The 25,070-nt window shown below is 44.7% G+C and overlaps 1 protein-coding gene across 4 annotated transcripts in view; it reads right to left on the bottom strand.

Annotated features, from left to right (window-relative positions):
- Window positions 1–18,148, bottom strand: part of LOC147899924 (RNA-binding (RRM/RBD/RNP motifs) family protein) — a 69,979-nt gene extending 51,831 nt beyond the window's left edge. For 2 of the 4 annotated variants that reach the window (XM_087377554.1, XM_087377556.1), the window contains exons 1-2: window positions 17,936–18,148; window positions 17,623–17,770 (exon numbers count right to left, since the gene is read on the bottom strand). In XM_087377554.1, the coding sequence (XP_087233680.1) occupies window positions 17,623–17,755 (133 nt within the window). In that variant the 5' untranslated portion in view covers window positions 17,756–17,770; window positions 17,936–18,148. Of the gene's footprint in view, window positions 1–17,622 lie in introns of all 4 variants that reach the window. The other 2 variants (XM_087377553.1, XM_087377555.1) reach the window with 1 other exon arrangement.
- Between the last annotated feature and the right edge of the window lie 6,922 nt (window positions 18,149–25,070).

The raw sequence follows: 25,070 nt of genomic DNA, 5'->3' as shown, positions 1-25,070 counted from the left end.
ACAACATGATTACCTACACTGGAAACATAAAGAGGGTACAAGGTATCACTCTTAAAACCCTCAGCCACTACAACCTGGCCATCAGTAATCACCCATTTGGAATCCCCAAATGTGGTGTGGTAACCACTGTCATCCAATAAGCCAGTGCTAATCAGATTTTTCTTGATTTGCGGCACATGGCGAACACCATCAAGCATAAATGTGCGTCCATCAAGGAATACTATCTGTATACTACCAATCCCTGCAATCTGACATGCATAGTTGTTCCCAAGGTGAACAACTCCATGAGTACCTGTGTAGGAAGTAAACCACTCCCTATGAGGAGTAACATGAAAAGAAGCACCTGAATCCAAGAGCCAGGTGTGCATGTCATGGCCATCAATAACCAAAGTATGTGCAATTACAGTAGAAGAGCATAAAACATCATGTCTGTCACTGTCACTGTCCTCTGCTGCAACATTCACTGCATCCAAGTCATCTACCTTGGCCTTGCCTTTGCCTTTGCTTCCACTGCCTGCATCCTTTGCTTCAGCCTTCTTGGCTTTCTGATCCCGTATAAACTTGAAGCACTTAGACTTCACATGTCCCTTCTTGCCACAATAAAAGCATTCAATATCCTTTTTACCACGGGGCTGACTGCGGGATTTGGACTTACTAGCAGATCTCCCCTTCTGCTGAGTTCTGCCTCTTTCCTGTACCTGCAAAGCATTTGAAGACTTGCTGCCCGCATTATTTTTCCTGCTCATCTCCTCCATGAGGAGAGAGCTCTCTACATCAGCATATATAAGAGTGACATTTGAATTAGACAAGGTGGTCTTGAAAGTGTCCCAACTCTCAAGATGGGTACACAACAAGAAAGTAGCCTTGAACTCCTCATCAAGGTTCAACCCCTGTGCAATCAGCTGTGTAAAGATGGCATTGAACTCACTCAAGTGTGAGGTCATAGCTGTACCTTCCTTCATGCGAAGATCAACCAGCTTCTTCAACCAATACACCTTACTGGCTGAACTCTTTTGGGCATACAACTCTGCTAGCCTCTGCCATACACCATAAGAGGTCTTTTCAGCATGAACATTGTACACAAGAGAATCACTGAGAGTAAGCATGATAGCAGCCCTCGCGGACAAATCTAGCTCCTCCCATTCATCATCTGACATCCCAGATGGCTTGACACCCTTCACCCTTATGGGCTTAGAAATCTTCTTAAGCAGAAGTACATTCAAACACTGTTCTGCCCATAATGCATAATTGTGTGCCCCTTCCAATTTCTTTATGTTCAGAATTGATGATTCACTTCCCCCTGATGCCATATCAAATAAGGAAAGTACCTGACTCCTTGTAAGTTTTAAAAAAAAAGGACTGAATAAAATTCTGATTTCTCAGAAAAAACCTGCTCTATCAAGAGCCAGGAGCACTCACAATAGTGCTGTTTTTTACTGTCAGAAAATCTGCAGCAAAACAGAAAATTCCCTCCAGTTACTATACCTCTGACACACTATACCGTGCTCAAATAGGCATAAAAACAGTAATTTCAGAATGCTGCAGCTGCTCCACAAGTGCTTTAACAGTGCATCATCAGCTGACAAAGCACAAAACACTGCTGTCCTGATCACTTCTCCCACCTCAGATGAGGTATTGCACTGATTTAATATGCATAAACCACTTGGCATACACTGTTTTGTTCACTGAAAAAGAGGCTCCAGACACTTCAGCCTGTCACAAACCTGCAACAGAAAATGGGATAAATCCCAAGCAATCACCCTTCTGCCAAGGGGATAAAAGGCATCTGAAGATCTCTGACAGTAACCCAAGTGCTCTCAAGCAAAATCTGGGCAAAAGCCCCTTGATTTAACACCTGTACCAAGTGAAAAACACCTCAACACTGAGGTAGCAAAGAAAATACAGCGCTCTCCTGGCACTTTCACCTGACAATGCAATGCATAAACAGCCCTGTGTACACAATAACAACACAGATCCCAACGTACAAACACTGAAGAGAAAATCTTTTGAGCACTGTCAACGATGGACAGTTAGGGACCGAGTAAACTCGATGAGCCCTGGCCAAACGTGGCTCAACTGAGATTTTCCAAGGTGTCGTACGCAAAATGTGACCTGTAGAAATGTCACTGAATACACTGAGGAAACAAGACCAATGTGGGCTCCCTGGCTCCACACTGCCTCAAGGCATACACTGCATAAGCTTCCAGGCAAAAGCCCTTTGAAAATGTCACCCAAAAGCTGAGATTTGCACTCAGCAAAAGCATAAAAATCCTCTGCAAAATCAAGGCATTACCTTCCCGAAACAAGATAACTGTGCAACCACCACACACTGTGGTACTAGTCACCTCAAGCACGAGGGACAAGAGTGTACTTGCTGTACCTAAAAAAAAAACACAGTTTGAAGGACTGAACAGCCGGGAATGCTCTCTCTTTGCCTTCTTTCCCCAAAGAAAAATGATGTACTTGCTGTACCTGTGTACTGGCAGCACGGTACCTGCTGTACCTGTGTACTTGTACAGGGTACGAAATCCCAGAACAGAGAGAGAAAGGAAGAAAAAAAATTTTCCGAAATGCTCTTCCCTAATGCAGCTCCCTGTCGAAGAAGTTCCTGACGTTGCTCCATGTACGTACGGCGGCGTCCGTACAATACGGACGCCTGTACGGAGTTCGTACGACGGTACGTACGGCCGTACGGCTGTACACGCGCGCGCTTGCGCGCCGCCCTGTACGAAGCCCGAAGGCTGTAGCAGCTAGTAGCAACTAGCTGCTGTTGTGCAGCTGCTGGCGCTGCTCGGCGCCGCCCTGCTGCAGCCCGCGATGCGCCCTGCGCTCCTGCCTGCGCTGTCTTGCTGGCCCGCGCTGCACTGCCGCTGCAGCTGCCCACGCTACGCCCTGGCTGCTGCCCTTGCTGTCCCGCTGGCCCGCGCTGCCTGCGCAATGCTGAGGGCACGAAGCCCGAGGGGAGGGAGTGAGGCTGGCTCTGATACCAGTTGAAGGGGGAAAGGGAAGAGGGAGAAGAACAACCGAGAGAGAGTGAGAGAGAGAAGTAACACTAAAGATGCAGGTGTGAAGTGATGAGCCACACCACAAACTCATAGGTTTTATTAGGATTAGGTTTTTCACCCTATGACTGTCTTAAGACAGTCATAGGTGTCATATCTTTAATAAAGGGGTGGCAATGTGCCTTTATCCCAACACAAAGATGATGCGCTCCTCATCAATCTTGGGGTAGAAGCGAAAATAGTCTTCCAACTTCATAACCCACTCGTTCAACTCATTAGGAGTGCGAGTGTCCCCTTTAAACTTATGGACTAAGAGCTTATTCTTCACACCCTTTCTAAACTACTCGGTGCTTTCTATCAATTTAGACAACGGATTTTGCAGAGGCATTTGAATGAGATGATTGCGAGTTGCCAAACACATATACTTGAACTTAAGAGTTTGCAATTAAGCTGGAAATAAGACTTATACAGCTTAAACACAAAGTGACATCATTGGAAAATGCAATATGATTGAGGGGCCAAGACGGCCCCCCCCCCCTTATCCAGGCTCACTTTATTCTTGAAAATGGAGATACAAGACCAAGGTGCAATGCACCTTCCAATTTGATGAACTCAGTGAAAACCTAGGACCTAGATACAAGACTCAAGAGCATATGTACAAGGTAGACAACAAAAAGGAGGACTCCAAGCTCAGGTTTCAACTCTTGGCTTGCCCAATCCACAAGGAAGAAGCCTGCAACAATCACCACTTACATCCAACATTAGAGACAAGCACTAGTTTCTAGAAAGATAGTAGAAACAACATGAAATAGTGCTGTAAATGAGATAAACTTAACAATACAAGCTCCCTTCGTGACTTGACCCTTTTGTAAATGAAGTCCTTGATGCCTCTGAAGCTACCTTGGGTGAGGAGAGTGTGGAAATGGGACTGGAATGAGAACAGCTTAGAAAAACAGCCTGTAGGCTAGAGAGAGAAAGATTTTATGGAGTGATAGCTGTAGAGAGAGAGTGCCAATGCTGATCGCAAGGGAGGGGATGTAAGAGAGGAGCTACTGCTGTTCCAGAGGTGCACAGAAAGGCAGATTTCTGCAAGGGAAATGGGCTGGAACAGTAGAGAGAGAAATTCTGCAGTAGAGAGAGAAAGACTGCAGCAAGAGAGAGAAAGGGGCTGTGGCTGCTCCAGGCTAGGTGAAGGAGAGAGGATGCTGCTGCTATTCCAGAAGAGCTGAGAGGGGGCAGATTTCTGGAGAGGAGGGGCTGGAACTGTAGAGAGAGAATGTGCTGTTGTAGAGAGAGAAAGTGCTGCTGAGGTGAGAGAATGGCCTGGGGAGAAGCTGGCTGCACCCAAGGAGCTGGAGAGGTTCTGCTGCATCACCCAAAAGGAGGGAGAAGAAAAGTGACGAAATTATCATGTGTGGAATGAAGGGGAGAGGCCTTCTTTTATAGGCTCAGCCCCCCCCCTTGGCCTAGAGTGGAAGGTGGACACTTGTCCCAGATTTTTTTGGTGGGCTGCAGTCCCAAAGAGGACAGCCCACAACCTGCCCCAAATCTACCAAATTTGGGGCCAAACACTTGGCCTGCATGCCCTGCCATTTGCCATGCATGCTGCCACATGTGTGGGACAGGTGGACTGACCTGCCAGCTCAGATTCCATGTGGCAGTCTGCCACGTGTCAGCTGCCACGTCACTCCCAAAAACCCTAAAATTTCAAAGTTGTCAGAATTTAATTCTGATCGCACCCACGGGTTCCTAGCAGCTTAGACTATCTATTGACGTACTCTAAGGTCATAATTGAGCCATACTGAGCTCATTTGTTTGTCGTCTTATCTTGTATCTCCATTACTCTTGGCATGCTGCCAGGCCCACACCCAAAGCTCAGGGAACATTCTCTTGAATGGTTCCTAGGTCGGTATGCAATCTGTGCATTTGATTGGTCGCATGTTTGGGTACTCAGGTGGGGTGTGGTTTCTAGATGTCCCTCTCAAAGAGAGGCCATCACTCTTGTGGGTCACTAATGCCCATAACCCCAAGCAAGGGGGTCCACCCTCAAATGCTAGACCTAGTCCCCATTGTCCGTAACTGAACAGTAGGAAAACATTTCATTTCTTAATAAGCATACTATTGAAAAACAAAAAGAAATAGTACCAAGCAAGTGGATACATGTTGAAGCAGGATGACACCCTTGGTTGCATAGTTCTTGTTGTGCCCACCAAAATATCGGGCATCCTCACACTTAAGGCTCACATACTGAGTAAAAGGAATTGTTGGAAAGGTCACCTCCCCATCTGTAAGCCCCCATATGAGGAGAGCATGGGGGAGGTAGACCTAGGCATGGACAGTCTGCCACATGGACAGAGAATGGGGCTGCCACAGGGGCAGCACATGAGTTGCCATGTGGGCAGCATACAAGCATGGGATCCAGGCACTGAAGAAGGACCTGGTAGAAGCGACAGATGGCGCAACTGGAGGCACCTGCATGGTGGGCCAAGTGGAGAGGATAGTGGCAGGGTCATAGCCTGCAAACAGGCGCTGAACATGGCTACACATGGCGGGTGACATCAGCAAAGGTACGGCTGCAGTACGACAGCATAACGGAGCTGTTGGAGCAGGTTCTAAGGCCTGGAACAGGCCTGAGCAAGGGCAGGACCAGCAGGACAGAAGGGGTAGAGGTGGAGGCTATGGTACCAGCCACCTGGCTATAGATGTGCCCAATGGGGGGCTGCACTTGGGGCCTGACAGCAGCCCAAAAGGGCCTGACAGAGGCCCTTATATAGGGCTTGGAAAGCAGCCAACCAGTCGGTTGGTTAGGGCTGCAAACCAACCAGCCAATCGGCCCATTTAGGGCTGGCTGGTCGGTCAAATTGACAAGGGGCTCAGCCCCTATAAAAGGAGAGGCCTCAGGCCTCATTTCATATCATCTGGAGCAGCCCTCTAACAGCAGATAGGAGCAGCAAGAAGGCAAGCCTTGGGCCTATCCACGGGGTGAAAGTGACCCTGAAGGAGCTGCAGACTGAGCTTGAGTGGCAGCCCACATAGGCTGGTTTCGAGACAGCAAGGTGGAGAGGATCGTTCTGGATGGAAAGTCTACTTACGCTCAAGGTGGAGCACACGGGCTCGAGTCTAGAGATAGCCGACAGATAGGAGAAGTACCTTGTGGTAAGATCAAAGGACCACACCATTGGTGGGACTCTTGATCTATCTCTTTTGTATTGTGTTCATAGCTTTGATTCCACTCCCCACACCACATTGTGTGAGCTCCTAGGCTATTCTATCAGTCTTCCATTGTGTGTACCCTCTGTTGGGTCATTTCTAACAGGCATCTCATCACGCACATCCTCAGGCAAATCCCTGTAAGAGCATAAGGCATCTGAATGCATATCATCCGTGATCGATTGCTGCCCATTTCCAGCATTCTGTTGCGTAGTAACCCCAATTGCCTGATGAACAGGCTGCGTCTAGCTAAAAGTGTTCACTGTCGAAGCCATAGAGGCATGCAGGCCTGGCTGAGTCTGCCTCCCAAAAGGCATCCCTCTGAAAAGAGGGCGCAGTAAAAGCCTGAGAAGAGAATCCACCTCGCTCCCAGCTGCCTGCAACCCAAAACCAAATCCAGGCATACTCATTGGTACAGTACTAAACGGATGCATACCCGTAGGTCAGCCTAGTATAGATGGCTTAGCATGCGTAGAAGCAGAAAACTGTGAGTCAAAAGGTAGCCTGGCAATCCATCAAGGAAGTGCTCTGCGGCACAAAAAAGGAATCACCCAAATCAATATAATCCCCATGCTGGGGTGCATGCAAGGATCAAGACAACGGGTGCTGATAGGCATGGCCTGCATCATCCATAAACCCTCTGCATGGGCCCAAAACTCATCATGGCTATCTGACTGATCCCCATGCTGGGGGTCGGGTTGACCGTTGCTTACCCTTTAATCTGCATAGCAATGGCAAATCTGAGTTGCTAACCAATTTGTTATCCCATCTGGGCCAGAGCCGTATCCTGCATAGCCATGGCCATGGTAAGTTGTTGACTGAACCCCTATCCAATCTGGCAGAAAGCACCCTGGAGCACAGAAGCAAGGGCATCCAAAAACTGTGCCTGTGCTTCTCAAAGTGTAGGAGAGAGAGGCTTGAGTTGAAGGGATCTTTGTACCACCAGTGGCTGCACTCACTGTGGAAGGCAATTGCTCATGCTGAGCAGTCTCATCACTGTCATGCAAATCTATCACGAGGGGCACGCTTCGGTGCCATGGTGATTGTCACGGGAGAGAGCAGCTCGAATGCAGGCAAGGAAATGAAGTGACTCAGAGAAGTAGACAGCAAAACCCTGCTGTAATGAGAACCTAATATAGTGTGTAGAAACCATGAAAAAGGCCGATGGATAAAGATCGATGAAGAGGCTTCAAAATGGAGCCGAAATGACTCCAAACAGGGCTGTGAAAGGCCCCTAAAAAGAGACTGAAATTTTGACTTTTTATCCCCTTTTTTTTCGTTTGGGAGGGGGGGGGGTCCCTATGTCACCTAGGACTGTTAGGAGAGCACTAACCTAAGACCTCTAGGACAGTTACTTAGTCTAACCCTGCTGTAATGAGCATTTGATATAGTGTGTAGAACCATGAAAAGGGCTGATGGCGAAGCTCGGGAGAAAGATCGATGAAGAGGCTTCAAAATGGAGCCGAAATGACTCCAAACGGGGTTGTGAAAGGCCCCTAAAAAGAGGCTGAAATTTTGACTTTTTACCCCCCTTTTTTTTTGTTTGGGAAGGGGGTTCCCTATGTCATCTAGGACTATTAGGACAGCACTAACCTAAGACCTCTAGGACAGTTAGGACACTGACTAAGTCTAACCCAACCTAACCTACTAGCTGAACCCTAGTTAGGTTAACCTAACCCCTAACTGGACCTAACCAAACCTAAACCACACCCTAACTACTAACCTAACCAACCACTAGCTAACCTAACCTAGTTAAAGACTCCTAAGACCTTGCTGGCAGCCCATGACGGCCGACGTGGCGCAGCGCGGTGATACGGTGGCGCAAGGGCGTGGCTATGGGGACCTTGACACAAGGGCATGGTGACAGCGACAAGCGGTAGATGGGTGGCTCAAGGCTTCACGGCGTCGCGGGAGATGGTGGAGTATTACGACAATGGGAGAGGAGCAAAACCACGGTGGGGAAACAATAGCAGGGCCCGATGGAAATCTAATGAGACTGTGAGGTTCAGCCGATCGTTATCTATTTGGGGCAAATGGAAATCAAGGAACTTGTCATTGATGATCTGATCGGTTCATTGTAGGCCCGGCTGAGCTGAACGTCGTCCGCTTAATCTTGCAGTCCACTATAGGTTTTGTTCGTCCACGTTAGCTGCTAGTAAAGGTTCGCAGAGGGATGTGCCATCCTAGTCCTTCGGCCGGTGAGGTGTCCTATCCCCAAGCACTCCTCCAAGCATATGCAAATGCCCACAGCTAGTCTTCAACGCTCGTGGCTTTTGGACAACCAGATTTCAGGAAGATGAGATGATTGATTCCCTGTCAGCACCGTCTGGTCACGGTCTTGGTCGTAGCCTACTTGCTTGCACATTGACATGATGGTACAACACGACTCATAGGCTTCCTTCGTTCACTGCAATGAAGGGGCAAAGGGTACAAGGCCCAAGGAACGTGCTCCGATACCAATGTAAGGAAGGGGAAGCGGCAGATTTGGTGAAGGGCCAAAGATGGCAGAAAAAGGGGGGAAGAGGGTAGGGGAGAGGAAGGAGGAGAGAGAGAGAGATAGGAGGGGAAGGGGTAGAGGGTGAGGAAGAGAGAGAAAGGGTGAGGGGAAGAGAAAGATAGAGAGGGATTGGGAGAGAGAAGGAGGTGGGAGCAGATAGGATTAGATGTCACATCAAAAGTGTGTTGAAAATGGGGAGAGGGTGAGAGACACTCAATCACAGGTTAGAGACAAGAGCTGAGGCACGAACTGATGTTGATAGATTGTGTTACCATAGCGAGTACATGGCCTCATTTATAGGCTGGGCAAGCCTTATCTTCCCACACTGACACCTCATAGATGAGCTCACACACAAGAGAATCTAGATCCTATAATCTAGGGGAGGAATCACACCTACCACATGAGGTGGCACAAGTGGCCTCAAGACTCTTCACACACACAACTGTAGGACACTCCTAGGACTCTAGGACCACACACACTAGGACTCCGATAGTTCCAACTATCGGAGTCCTAGTGTGTGTGGTCCTAGTGTGTGTGGTCCTAGAGTCCTAGGAGTGTCCTACAGTTGTGTGTGTGAAGAGTCTTGAGGCCACTTGTGCCACCTCATGTGGTAGGTGTGATTCCTCCCCTAGATTATAGGATCTAGATTCTCTTGTGTGTGAGCTCATCTATGAGGTGTCAGTGTGGGAAGATAAGGCTTGCCCAGCCTATAAATGAGGCCATGTACTCGCTATGGTAACACAATCTATCAACATCAGCTCGTGCCTCAGCTCTTGTCTCCAATCATGTGTCTCTCACCCTCTCCCCATTTTCAACAGTTGGTATCAGAGCCAGGTTTTCCCTGACTGAGCCTTGCCTCACCAACAGCCAATCCTTTAGTCAGCTCCGAAGCCTCTTCATCGACCTACAAGAAGATCGTACAACCCATTGCAAATCAGCCGTATAGCCAATACGGCTTGTCTACCGTACGTTTTGTCCTGCTTGCCTGCCGTTCGTACTGATGGGCCATACTGTCACAACTGCTCCATGAAGGAGCTGATCTACATCGACATGTGCTACTGATACTCACGCTGGATGTGCTGCCCATTATCTTGCTGAAGATGTTGCGCACCATTATCTCTAGTTACTGCCCGACATATCCTTTGAAGTTGCATCGCTTATCTACAACTATTCATGGCGTATCTCTTGGCCTGATCTCCTGAGTACAGGTAGCGAGGTAGGCAAAGGTTTTCTACATGGCTGCTTTGCGTTTGCATTCTTCCCACGCTTTCCTCTGCAAACTAGCCAGTTCGTGATTACCTAATTTGCAAGCTGGAGTCTAGATTCTAATCTAATGACGTTCCTCTTTCTCTATTTGGAGCTACGCTGTTGATTTTCTTGGACACCTCCCTTGCAATCTGCTCACGCATCCCTCGTAATCCTACTCGCTACCTCTCTCCTCCGCTGGGCCACTCTAGTTCTCCTCTCCTTCCTCGAAGCACTCCCTCTTCTTCGTTTGCCTCTCCACATGAGCTCCTACCCAAGCCTCATCATCGACTGCTCTTTAGCCTCAGCAACAGTGTACAAGAGCCCGTATCAGCCCGGACCTATGCCTCTCCATTGACCAGCAAACAGGCCGTACAACCGTACGGACTGTACGGACTGTTGCGCCATACAAACAGGCCTGCTGTCCATACGCTTTTGCAGTACTGTCCGTACAGCCGGCCTTGAAATGTGCACTATCTTCTGCAAACAGTCCGTCTGAGATATTCTGCCTACTCTCATGCTCACACTTTTCCTGCTGCATATCTGAGCCCAAAACCCTAAATTGCGCTTTTCAAGAATTTTGCCTCATTTTCGGTGAATTTGTTGGGGCTTTTATGGTCTAAAGCTTCCCTAGTATTGCTAGAACACTATGCTCTAGGAAATTTTGAAAAGCCCCAATTTTCTGCAAACCCTAATTTTGCAGCAACCCTAACCCCAAAATTTAGGGCTTTTCTGTCCTGTGTCTTCCTTTGGCATAATTGAAGCTTCTACCATGTAAAATTTGAGACTTTTTTGAAATTTGAGTAAACATTGTAAGGGATTTAGACACTGGCTGTGATAACAGCTAAGACCTTCCCACCAAAGGATAGCATAAAAAACTCCTCGATCATCGAGAAATTCTCAGGGAGCAATTTCCCAACTTGGCAGACGAAACTCCGGCTTCTTCTTATGCGAGAAGGGATATGGAATATCACCAATGGCAAGGAGCCAAAACCCCAAAGTAAGTGATGATGCTAGAATCAGTTGGTGGGAGAACCAAAATGATAAAGCAATTGCTATCATTGGCCTAGCTTTAGCTAACAACCTTATTCACCATGTGGATTTTGATAAGACTGCAAATGACGTTTGGGAAAAATTAGAGAATTTGTTTGGAAATAAGATCAATAATTCCAAAGTATTTCTCAAACAAAAACTCTTCAAGCTCAAGATGAAGGAAACTGAAACCCTCAATGAACACTTCAGCAATCTTGGGTCAATTCTCCAACAATTATCTGCCATCCGAGCCATTGTTGAAGATGATGATCAAGTTGTTGTACTTCTCTCAAGTATTGAAGACATTTAGTGCAATGAGATCCTTGCTGTCCTAAGAGTCAGCCGCAATATGAGCTTTAAGGATATGGTAGCTCATCTCATTGATGAGGACCGTAGGCTTACAGAGAAAGCAAAATCTTCCTTCGAATCTGGCAAAGCATTCTTTCTCAAGAATAAGCCCAAGAAGAAAGGAAAACCTCTTAAATGTAATTACTATCAGAAACTTGGCCATCCAGAGGATCGTTGCTTCAAGAAGATGGCAAAGATACAAGCCAAAGAACATGCCACTCTGGTTGCGGAGCAGAGCGAGGACGAAGATGATGAAGCTACACCTTCTGGACCTGAGAAACAAGCCTGCACTGCTGCTGTATCTGGTCTATCCCTCCATGAGGTGATAAATGAAGAGTGGGCTTTCTAGAGTCATGTGTGTTAGGTACTCTACCTTAGGTAGTCCCCCTAAAATGATGTAATAATTTGTCATTTTGTGTGCCTTGTCCTATAAAAGGCTCCACTTATTTCCATGTACCCAGTTAGGAGACAGGGGGGTTGTTATGTCTTTCCTTTATCAGGCCTGGCCGAGTTCCAGGATGTTGGTGTTCTCCCTAGACCTATGAGTTGGTCATGCATCCATGCTCAAATTTGATTCTCTGATCACGTTGACACCTAAGCCATGAGAGTGCTTGGTTCAACCTCTGAATTATGCTTAGCTGTTAGCCTCTGAAATTGCCTGGGATGCACAGTCTGGAAGATGTCATAGTTTCTCACCCTAGCTCCGAAGGGGGGTTTGTTGGAATCGGAGTCCTAGTGTGTGTGGTCCTAGTGTGTGTGGTCCTAGAGTTCTAGGAGTGTCCTACAGCTGTGTTGAGTGTGAAGAGTCTTGAGGCCACTTGTGCCACCTCATGTGGTAGGTGAGGTCTAGGGAGTACACCAACATCCTGGAACTCGGCCAAGCCTGATAAAGGAAAGACATAACAACCCCCCTGTCTCCTAACTGGGTACATGGAAATAAGTGGAGCCTTTTATAGGACAAGGCACAAAAAATGACAAATTATTACATCATTTTAGGGGGACTACCCAAGGCAGAGTACCTTACACACATGAGGAATATAGAAAATATATATTCATTTTATGCATAGGAAGGGCAGAGAACCCGTATAAGCCCGAAGTAGCTGCTTGCTCAAGAGTGTGCACATTCCCTCGTATCGATGAAGTGTCGATGAAGCGCATGACAGGAATGCCCGGAAGATATGTCAATGTCAGCCATGGGAGCAGCTACATGGGACAATCAGCCCATGACTCTCAAAGTGACAAAGTGAGAGTCACCAAATGTCGGAGAAGAATCTCAAGTTTGAGCAATTAGGCCCAAGGGGGGGGGCAAAATTCCCAAATGAATGTACCAAATGGTGATGAAATTACACGAATTTGGCAAAATCCCCAAAAGATTTACATAGTAGAAGCTTCAATTATGCCAAAGGAAGACACAGGACAGAAAAACCCTAAATTTTAGGGTTAGGGTTGCTGCAAAATTAGGGTTTGCAGAAAATTGGGGCTTTTCAAAATTTCCTAGAGCATAGTGTTCTAGCAATACTAGGGAAGCTTCAGATCATAAAAGCCCCAACAAATTCACCCAAAATGAGGCAAAATTCTTGAAAATCGCAATTTAGGATTTTGGGCTCAGAAATGGGCTGGAACAAGCCGCTCTTCATGTCGTCATGGAGCAGAAATGCTGGGCTTCAAGGTCGGTCTGAATCCCCTCTAAATGTGGCGACGATTTTGACACGGGCAGTTGAAAGACGACTCCGAGGCAGCAAGATAGTGCAGCATACCTCCGAGTTCACAGCAGGGAAATGGACCGGGCAGTCAAGCTGAGCAAAGGCGGAACTGTTTGCAGAAGAGCTGCATTGACGTGCGAGTCGATGGCCACGGCCCTCACAAGGTCGTCAGTCGCCGGTACATGCGAGACGCCGCCAAATCATCGCAATGACACCTTCGCAGGAGCTGTCGCAGGTCATTGGGGCAGAATGTTGCTGCTAGAGATTGCGCAAATCAGGAGCGGAAGGAGGAGAGCTGAGAGGCGGCAGCAGCAATGGGCAGAACTGAATCGGCCATCTGGACAGCAACGTGGAGATGGCGGAAGAGTGGCCCAGCGGAGGAGAGAGGTAGCGGGTAGGATTACTGCCGCGACTTCGGCATTCTTGAGGCTGATGGCACAACAAACAACATCAACTCAATGAACAACATAGAGCTGCTCAATCGAAGAGGAATGCCATCAAGCAGGAGCTTCAAGGTGGCTCTGATACCAACTGTTGAAAATGGGGAGAGGGTGAGAGACACTCAATCACAGGTTAGAGACAAGAGCTGAGGCACGAGCTGATGTTGATAGATTGTGTTATCATAGCAAGTACATGGCCTCATTTATAGGCTGGGCAAGCCTTATCTTCCCACACTAACACCTCATAGATGAGGTCACACACAAGAGAATCTAGATCCTATAATCTAGGGGAGGAATCACACCTACCACATGAGGTGGCACAAGTGGCCTCAAGACTCTTCACACACACAACTATAGGACACTCCTACGACTCTAGGACCACACACACTAGGACTCCGATAGTTCCAACAAAGTGTACAACGAGGGGTGGATGGGGATTCCCACCTAAAAGGCCTCTAAATAAGCCCTTTTTCCCCCTTCATTACATAGCGTATGTAGGTGAACAGTAGTAACTTCTCTTGTAAATTCCACAGTTTCCATAGCTAATACAGTTCCCTGTTTATTTTAATTTTGTATTGTTTTAAATCATCGGCACGCTCGATTGGAAACATATACTGCTTGGGTGACAGTTGTGGTCATCCCTTTTGGCATCTTCATTGTGCTACCACTATCTGGAATATCCAGTTGATGAGGAATTGTACAGTTTTTCAAAAAAATATTATAAGTTCCTTAAGACCGATTGCTGATTCTTTGATGTTCCAGTCATAGGGGAATTTAGACTGGTGTATACCACAGGCCAGCATGTTACACCACTCATAAACAGAGGCTCGAAATGCATTACACCACTTTAAAAGAGGTGGCTGGTGAGAGAACTGAGGCCATAAAATAGCTTCTTTACTACCAATTGGTTTGGGGTATGAATTTTTTGTTCCATCGCCAATCAGGCTGTGTTCTTTGACGCACCTTTGATGCTGCTGTACACGACTTTTGGTGCCACTTTAAAGCAGGCATTGGCAATTGGTCGGCTGTGAAAATCCACACTTTACGAGAATGCAAATGTGTGCAATGCATGCAGAATTTGAATGCCAATTGGCCCTCCAATGGGAAAGGGCGCCCTCGTGAGAGTACTTGTTTCTATTTCAACCTACATGCAAGGTGGGAGAGAGATGACGGATGAATGCAATGTGGTAGGGAGAATGCCATGTGAGATTTACAATGAAAGGGTGATACCCTTTCATTAATGTCCCTTGAGATCACTCAAGTTCCATCTTCCCATTTACACCTACCCTTAGCCTATGACCCATGCATCTACCATTCAATGCACCTTAATGCACCCTTCCCTTCCTATTGCCCCTAGGACCTAGACACGTGTGTGCACATTTTTATTAATAAAATAAGTATCACATGTCCAAATTCGATGCCGTCTGAAGCAATGGCTCCAGCTCGACTAGTCCTATCTACTCAAATGATCCACCGCCATAACAAATCGATCGGTGTCCATCATAAATACAAATACATGTTACACCATTGGCGTATAACGTTTTAATGTCTACTAATCACAGATTAGTGATTTCTCTTGTCATGACACTCCCTCCTACTTGAATGGGCAGAAGTCCTCTTCTGGAACCTCTCTTGTCTCTTTCTCTTACGTACGCTTCTCTTTTACTTCTGCATTTGCATCTCCTCTTCATAATCTGGAAATAATCTTCTCCTGGTAGTACACAATCTCTTCTGAATCCGAACTTAAATCTCATCTTCAAGTTCTGGTTCCTCTTGATGCTGAATATTCAAAATGCAGAAGTACCACTGCAGTGCCTCTTCAGTATCTCTTCATGCTCAGAATCCTCTTATGAATACTTAGCTGCTGAAATCTCCTGCTCAATAAGCTTAAACACACATTCTCAACAAATTGGTCAGTATTAAAACGATTCTCTCACCCCAATGTTTTCATTGAACTAGGTAGACCTTGGCTATGGATGATTTTGCGATGGAGAGTTACTTAGTCCATAGAAACTATAGACCTTCAATCTCTTTTTCCAACTCTTCTATTTCAGCCCTATTTATCTTATCAGACGCTCTACACGGAGAAGAAAAATATTTATTCTCTGTCCATACTCTACAATGAATATGCCTACTCTCTATTCAGTTCACACATCCATACACTAGTGTTGGCTGAATGGATAGCATTTACTATTGGTTCTATGTTCATCGTAGAGTCTTGGGATAAGGAGGTAGAAGCCTCACCCTCCTGCTTGGATGCTTTGCCTTTCCCTTTTACAGAATTGGTTTTGACAATTTTGGCTAATAGAGTAGGACATTTTTGCCATGGATGCCCTCGCTTATTTTTCTTACATCCGAAACATTTTCCCTCCTTAATTAGCTTTTTCTTCGCATCGTCAGTCATGGAAGGAAATGGTATCCATCCAAGACGTGATTGGCTGTTAACATTTTGTATAATAGCTTTCTCATTTCCTTTGTTGAAGGGTTTACGCGGATTCAATTTCCTCTCGGCTATTTCAGCCAGCTTAGTGAGGTCCTTAAGCATGATCGGGTTAAACATTTCAACCTCATACCTTACTTTTGGGCTTAACGCTGCTAAATACCTCTTTCTCCTATCTTCCTCACTCTTTTCAGGTAACTCTAGAGAGAGTTTCCAAAATCTGGCTGTAAAATCTGCATTACTCTCATTATCGAACTGCCTAAACCTCTCCCAACAAAAGGTTAGGTTCTCTTCATGCCTCGGTGGCATGAAAGTGGCTTTCAGTTGCTCCACGAACTTAGCCAATTCATGAATAGGCTCTTTTCCTATTTGTGACAAGGACCACCACATTAGAGCATCCTTCTGCAAATGCAATGTGGCAAGATCAAGCTTCTCTTGCTCAGTCTTGTCTTGATGGGCAAAGTATAGCTCAAAATGACGAATCCAATTGAGGATTTTGTCAGCCTCCCTTGCCCCATCATATTTGGGGGACTCAATTCTCTCTCGCAATTGGAATTTGGACCTCTTAGAAAGAGTACTCAACTCTTCATCCCCGAAGTTTAAAGTCCTCTTAGTTCCTAATCTTGTCATAATGGACTGCTCAATCATATTGCTAAGCTGGAAAATCATCTTATCAACAGGAGTCTCCTCTCTTCCTCTTGCACTTGGATTATAATCCATGTGTACTTTGAGTTGAAGGCGTGAACTCATCACCTTGTTCTTGGCTGGTCTCATTTCTTCTTTCATTACGAAAGGAGAACTCCCTATCAAGAGGTTCTTGAAGGAGAGACTGCTGTAAATCTATTTGTGGGTTATAATACTCAAGATGTGTATAACTCTCACCTAATCCCTCCTCTTCAAGAGGGCGTGAAGGTGTTCTTTCTCTCTCTCCTTGGGGTAATGGAGGAAAAGGAATAAGTTCATATGTCCCTTCCCCTTCCATTCTTTCCTTTTGAATGAATGGCACGATTTTTATCTTTCCAACCCATAAAATACTTGTGTGCTACACATTACAACATGCATGACTCCATTCATGTTGCATGGTACTAGAACTGCCGCATGGAAGGTATTTTTTTAACAAATCAATACAATGGCTGTGATTGAACTGTAATGGCTGAAGTCTTCGGTCAATAATGTTTGCAGCAAGACAACCAATTTCAACAGCTTTGAGACGCCTCAGTTGTCCAGATGGATTGAATCTTAAATTCATGCCTGAATATTTTCCGAAAGACAGCACAAAGGTAGTCAAGGATTGTCTAGTGGGAATACCTCCACCCACCTAAAAAGTTCTGGCAATCATCGCAAGGTAGCTGCTTACAAAGTGTAACAAAGGAACAGTCCATTACATTGAAGAGTATTTCCCAATTTCGTCGGGAATAGCAGCACAATATCAAAATGAAGGCCATTCTAGGCTGGCTCAGCTTTGATTTCATTGGGATGGCCGGTTGATTATCGGAATGGATGTGGCGCATTAAGAAGTTTTCCAAACCTTTAAAAGAATCAAGGAAGGAAGCATGACTCACCTAACTTAAGTACTGGAAGCAAATCAACCCTACCATGCATGAAAAGGCCAACATTTGCACCCGTACTCACAGAGGCCCTTGGTGGGGGATATAAGTTGCTCAGCCATAGATAGAGAGAGAGAGAGAGAGAGAGAGAGACGTACAAAGTCCCGTAGAAGTCGCAAGCAGAGCTCGATACACCCCATTGTCATGCGGAGCTGTGTCGGTTCCATCGATACTGCCCGCCTGGATGGGATGGTAAATATTGGAGTAAAATACAGCGTTCAAGTCTGACATTGTTTCGACTTGAACCTGCACACAGTGACGCTTCAGTGATCTTGGTTGCACCAAAAGATTCACGACCCGCCTCACGAACTGGAAATAGATTTCAAACGAAACTGAAGCTGTATTGCTGAAGGGAGCTCGCGTGACTTTCGAATTGTGACTCCCATTCAGAACATATATGGGCTGTCTTGCCTTGGGACTCAGAGTCCGATTCCGATTTCTGCGACCACTGATGTGGGCACCTTCCACCTTCTGTGGCTCCGCACGAAAATCTCTTGAAAGTGCTCGTCATCCGATTGAAGTTTTGCTTCAACGTACGAAGGCGAGCTTCATCCTGCCATGGGAGCTACCATGACAAGTGAGAAGGCCGGAGGGAAGAAACGATCAAAAAGCCCTCCAAGGGGCTCCCATTTACGTGTCGCCAGACTTCCGCCACGTCCATACAATAGTGGTGCGCGCCCCATGGCGACCCGAAATTCATGTAGGACCGGCTCCAACTAGAGGTGAAGACACTTGCAGGCGGTTACGCACCGTCGCACCGATCGCCTACCCACGCGAGAAGAAGACACTGCCAATTCATTCGCCCATGTGAGAAGAAAGATGCACAGGCACACAGGGACTCTCAAAAAGCTGCAAACTGATAAATTCTCAGCATGAACAATGAATTTCATTGGTAGGGAACGAAGGTGTCTAGGCTGCGCGGGGATTAGGCAAGGGGGGTTGGCTACCCATGCTCATGGGCAGTCCTCAAAATGCGCTACCAATTGTTTTATCGCAAGTGGAGACCATGCAATCCCACGCCCCTTCTTGGACATGCACGGGCAGTAGTAAGTAGCCAATCTAAGACCGATGAGAAGGCAACTAGGAGGTCATCACTGAGGCATTGAATGAAATGCCATTTTGGGCACAAGAACTTCAGAGTGGGAAATGCGGGTTGCCAGGGGGTGCCCTTAGCCACACCCCCTAAACTGGTTGAGAATTTCAAGTGGTTGGCTCCACAGCGATCGCATGGGAACTATCCCAACTTATGCAGGGACAACTACTACTTGCCCACGTTCCATTCCCTCCAGAGTGCCTCTCGGCATAAGACCACGGGTGATGCCCCTCATAATTGATCGTATGTGTGTGGGGTGATGAAAAAGAGGTTCTCATGCTTTTTGTGGTCATCATCACCTTGCCAAGATTCTTCACCAGAGGTCCCCGCATTGCTATCAGGGCTAAAAGTTTAACGATGGAGTGCCAAGGGAAGGCGTTGCTCGCATAAGAATTGTATGTTGTCGTGTGTGGGTAACCACCACCTTGGGGCAACCTGTAGCAAGGTTGCAAATGAGTCTCTTAGCTTTCCATTGGGTAGTATGAAGAATTCTATACTTGGGCTAGCAAACCCATTTCCTTGAACTCCATACAAGTTGTATGATCCCATCAACTGCAAGGTCATTATCTCTAGAGAAGTAATCTTTGATGAGGAATCAGAATGGAAAACCTCAAACACACAGGAGATAGAAGCATCGACTTCACAGTCATCTCCAGAACGGGTTGATGAAAGAAGAGCAAGAATTGCCATAGTAACACCCCAAGTAGAGCCACAGCAGCTCAGACGATCTACTAAGGACAGCAGACCACCAGCCAGATTGACATATGCTCAGAAAGGCAAAGCAATTTAGGTTGAAACGGCCAGCTATGCTCTTATGACTACCATCATGGCTACAGAAGAGCCAGTGTAACTCAAAGATGCAGTAGATAAGCCAAAATGGCAAACTGCTATGAATGAAGAAATGGATGCTTTATATAAGAATAATACTTGAGAATTATGTGACCTTCCACCAGGAAAGAAGGCCATAGCAAACAAATGGATATACAAAGTGAAGTACAATCCAAATGGAATATTCAAAGATACAAAGCCAGACTAGTTGCAAAAGAATTTGCACAGCAATATGGTCTGGATTATGATGAGACTTATGCTCAAATAGTAAAGATGGATTCCATACGATTCTTGATATCACTAGCGACGCTCAGCAGATGGAATGTGTACCATCTCGATGTCAAGAATGCATTTCTCAATGGTTACCTAGACAAGGAAGTCTACATGCAACAACCAGCAGGTTATGTTGAACCAGGAAAGGAGAATAAGGTTTGCCATCTCAAGAAAAGACTCTACGGATTAAAGCAAGCACCCATAAGTTGGTACAACAAAATCGACAAGTATTTTGCTGATCTAGGATACATTAAGTCCGATGCAGATGATACACTCTACTACAAAGTTCAAGGGGAAGACATTACTATTGCACTTTTGTACGTAGATGATCTGCTTGTGACCGAAAACAAGGATAGCTTCATCAGAAAACTAAAACAAGACTTATTTGCAGAGTTCAACATGAAAGATCTTGGACTTATGCACTATTGTCTTGGAATTGAGTTCTGGAGAGATTCAGATAGCACATTCATGAGTCAACTTAAGTATGTTGATAGTCTTCTGAAGAAGTTTCATATGGCAAATTGTAAGATTGCAACCACTCCCATGGAACAAAGTTTGAAACTTACTAAAGATTCAAAAAAGCCTACAGTCAATGACAAGTACTACATGCAGCTCATCGGATCTCTTATATATCTAACTATCACTCGGCTAGATTTTTGTTATGCAGTAAGCTCACTAGCACAGTTTATGGCAAATCCAAAACAATCTAACTGGAATGCAGCCAAAAGAGTCAAGATACATCAGAGGTACAAGACAATTTGGGATAGAATACAGAGGAAGTCATCCACAGTTACATGGATACTGGGATAGTGACTATGCCGAAGATCATGAGACCAGGAGATCGACAGAGGGATATGCATTTTTCCTTGGTCAAGGTGCTATATCATGGTTGTCAAACAAACAACCAATTGTTTATTTGTCTTCGATTGAAGCAGAATATAGGGCACTCACTATAGGTGCATGTGAGGCTATATGGCTCAGAAGACTATTGTCAGAAACAGATTACTTTGATGAGTCAAAACCAACAACAATATAATGTGATAATCAATCGGCTCAAGCATTGGCCAAGAATCTAGTATATCACTCCAGGACAAAGCACATTGATGTCATAGAGCACTTCATCAGAGAAAGAGTGTTACTTGGTGACATCACACTGCAGCATTATGATAGCAAAGAGAATGTTACAGATATCTTTACCAAACCACTCGATAAAGAGCTTTTCGAGAAACACCAACTAGCGCTTGGTTTGACGTAGAGGAAGGACATTCCCATTAAAGGGGTGTAATGGAATGTAATGCTCAGTCCTTCTTCGATTCCCCAGAATCATCATCTTGAGGGAAGGCCTACTTCATGATGTTGATCTTGAGGGAAGGTGTTGAAAGTTCACACTCAACATCATGTGATCATGTGTGCATAGCACCATCATGTGATCATATGTGCATAGCACTAACCCAATAGAGTGCTATAAAGGAAAGGGTTAGATGCCCTGACCCTAACCCTAAATGGGTTTATATATATTCTACATTTTCAACTAAATCTAGTGTACAATTAGTCATTTGTGGTGTGCTCTCTAGCTATGTCCTCTCTCCTCATCTCCACTCTTCTCCTCTCCCCTCTTCATATTTTGTCATGTTATGCATGTATTAAGGACAATGTGGTTATTATGTACCCCATATGCACCAAATGTTCTATTTAGCTTTCCTATACTACAAGCATTGAAAGAAAACAAGAAAACAAGTGGACAGGGGCTTCCCATTGACTCTAATGATGATGACAATATACAGGTAAGTTTACCTATTGATGTTGATCAGGGAGATGTCAAGCATGAAACTATCACATCACAATGAACTCTAAGGGATGTGTGAGAATACCTATTGGTCATGTAGGATAGCATGTCAGAGTCCTTCAATTTTACCTAAAATGGTGAAAAGATTGGTACATTTGTACAAAAGTGCATGTATAGTGCCAATTTCATCCCTCCTGAAACATTAAAGATGGTAAACAATGTGTTTGACTAGTGCAAGCATCAAATTATTTGACATTTGCAAGCTCTTGCTTTAAGAAATGGAGAACATTGAAAATGTGGTGTAATCTATTTGATATTTTTATTGTGGTTTCATGCAAAAATTTTCAAACAATATTTGGGATTTTAAGATTTAGGGTTTGATTATATATAGAGGTAATAGACAATTCACATTCACTTATCACCTTCATTTTTAAAGAGCCATATAAACTCCCACTCTTAAAATTATATCACTCCATCAATCGCTATTTAATTGCATGTGCCATGGATTTAGCAAGAGTTGCGTTCCAAAATTTCATCTTATAAACTCCATTTATAGATAAGGAGAAATAGCTTTTTAAGGTGTTTGGCAAGACCTTAGATGTCCTAGGCAAATATAGGAGGGCCAAGGATGTCTTCAAAGATCTCATTGACTACATGCATGACAACTTCAGTGCTTTTGCATATTAACTTGATGAGTCTGCAAAACATGGGTTCTAATAGATTACATTCAATATCTTTTTATGGAGGAAGCCAAGTTTGCAAAGCGTTTGGCCCATTTTTTTAATAATCTTACGAAGGATGGATTTAGGGATGCAGAGACCGATGATCTCCTAAATTGGTGATCATGCGGCACACAAGCAGTGGGTTCCTTTCCTAGAAGGTGACCTTTGTTTTCCATCTCTAGGAAGGAAATTCAAAGGAAGAAGCCTTCCCTTGAAGCATGCCTTCTATCAGATCTATTGGTATCCTTATCCCATATCAAACTTTGACTTGTACATGGAAGAGACTATTGACTAAGAAAGGGAGGGGGTGGAAGTAGCTGAAGCATTGGGCATACTCCAACAACCTCCTGCATGCATCTGTATCAGAGACCGATGACCCAACATCAGACATATGGTCATTGACCCCAGTTCTTATTGATGAAAAAGAATGCATTTTCCTCTCTGACAAAGAGGTGCTTTTTGGATTGCAAAAGGATGAGGCACTAGTGGTGCTATGTGGGTTTGATCTTCACACAAGTGTCCAAGATCTTAGAACTTTGGGATCAGATGACCATACGAATGAAGAAACTCTGTTGATGATGCTAACTACGTTGAAGACACATACAAGTCAATGTATGATGTGCAGCCCCAATGTAGAAGCTTCCACTTCTCAGACTGAACAAGGCCAAGCTTCCACCTCTCAGATGGAATAGGATACAGCTTAGAGATCTATCAACATTAGAACATAGGAAGGAACAATGCTATAATGGCTAGTTTGAACAATGCTTTGATTGGTTTTACTATAGCGTGTTTTCTTAGGTCGTCTAATCTAAGGTCTATTGAGTTGTAGGAGGCATCTGAGGTTGATGAGTTCTTATCTTGACGGGGCAATGTTTGCAATGCAATTGGACAAGATCACCCTTTGGCCCATTACCTCAGTTAAGTTGGATGACACATCATGGTCTTCCATAAATCTTTACCTCAAGGACCTACAAAGCTACTAAATTACCAAGCGTTGTCATGCACTATTAGGTATTCCAACATCACTCAAAATGTTGACAAGGACATTTTGTCCACTGTTATGTCCTTGGCGATAGGATAGAATAATCCTAGTGTTGCTACTATGAGGTTTACATGTAGGAATCTACTAAGGGATTCAAAGGTCCCTGTTTTGGATGTACTAGAATTAGCTAAGAAGAGAGACATGCTATGAGGCCTCTTTGTAATACACTTTGCAATACAAATGTCTATTTTTAAAAAATCTTGTCATTCATCTTTTTAATGGATAAATGTCTTTTGTATGTTAATCTAATATTTTCCTTCTTTTTTATGTTACAAATATAGCATCAATAATTGACGTCTATACCAATGGTCCTATACTGATGTGGAAATATTGACATTAATACTGATGTTTGCACATTTGGGGGAAAAATCATTTCCCTTAGAATTGTGTCAAATGCTAGAAAATATCTTAATGGTCTTGACAACTTGACATTCAAATACCATTTTCCCTTCCAACATCATGAATCATTGTCTCAAATAGGAGGTTGTATTTACAAGGGTGGCCATAATTGCCAAAATAGTTAAGGTGGTTGTATAAAGGTAATTCAACATTCTTCTTCATTATTAATTACAACCACAAAGCCTTCCTCTCCTCCATTTCTCCTTCGACTAAAGTTAAATGTCTCATCATAGCCAAGAACGTCCATCTATGCAAACCCCTTATCCACTAACTGCACCTTCTACTTGTCAAGTAACTTGTATTTCGACTTGCTCCTCATGAACTTGCACTTGGATAGTCTTAAAACTAGATACCAATCCAATTCCTCTCAATGGATTCCATCTCAGTTTCCAATATGGATTGCCAATATGGATTGTCCTTTATCTTTTCAAAGGAGCTAACCTAATTCTTTTATTTTGCCATCCCATTCATCATTGCTAGTTTCTCCTTAATCCTAATCTAGTTATAGTACTTGTCAATTTGATCAATGTGATTTTGCCCCATATGTCCATATCTTTAGCATCTTGCTAGTCTCAATTCTAGTCTTATGTTCTACATTTCTTGAATTTGTCAAGGACTTGAGAATTCTTTCATGTCAACCAATTAAATTCATCAATGAGAATGAGGAACTACCTCCCTCCAATGAGATCTTATGGGCATCATCTCCCATAGATACTAAAGTGAACTAGCTTGAGTGGTTCATGTGACCCAGCTTATTGCCACCATCAAATCTCACTACTTGCCTTCCATATTTCATGATTATATGGAAGCCCATACACAATTCAAAATTATCGCATTGATCCAAAAATTGAGTATCCAATATGCAAGGTTTCTTTATAAATGAGAAAGTGTTGAAGGAGCGTTTTGCAATAGGATTGCTAAGAGGTTTGAGAGTTTTGCTATGTGGTTTTTGCAGAGGGTTGCTTTGAAAGGTGCATTGTGGAGTTTTGAGCTTTTGAGAGAATGCATGGAAAGGAATTGCATTGTAGAAAAACTACACAAGGAAGAAAGCTCGAAAAGAACCCAGCACAAAAGCTTCAAAGAGAGCTCAAAGAAAAGGAAGCAATTGCTAAACCCTAAAAAAGGCAGCTATACCATGCCTAAGTGCTTGGAGTGATGATTGTAGCATAGTCAAGAGCTCTAAGAGAGAGCAAAAGGGCCAACCCCCAAGAAGAGCTTGCCAAGGTGCTGTGAGCTTTGTGGAGAAGCTGCCGATAGCTAAATGACTACAAGGAGGCATCTAGCTAAAGGAGCAAGCTGGACTTTTGCTGACAAGCAATAGAGTGTGAAGAAGGATGTGCTAAGAAACTTGACAAATGCACCACGAATAGCAACAACAAGCTTGTGAGGCTCAAACAAAGAGC

Source organism: Dipteris shenzhenensis, chromosome 7 (genome assembly GCF_047967505.1).
Source record: "Dipteris shenzhenensis isolate YYH24624 ecotype China chromosome 7, Dip_SZ_1.0, whole genome shotgun sequence".
In the NCBI taxonomy this organism is placed as follows: Eukaryota; Viridiplantae; Streptophyta; class Polypodiopsida; order Gleicheniales; family Dipteridaceae; genus Dipteris; species Dipteris shenzhenensis.
The sequence above is the reverse complement of the archived record's forward strand: the minus strand, read 5'-3'. Positions and strand labels throughout refer to the sequence as shown.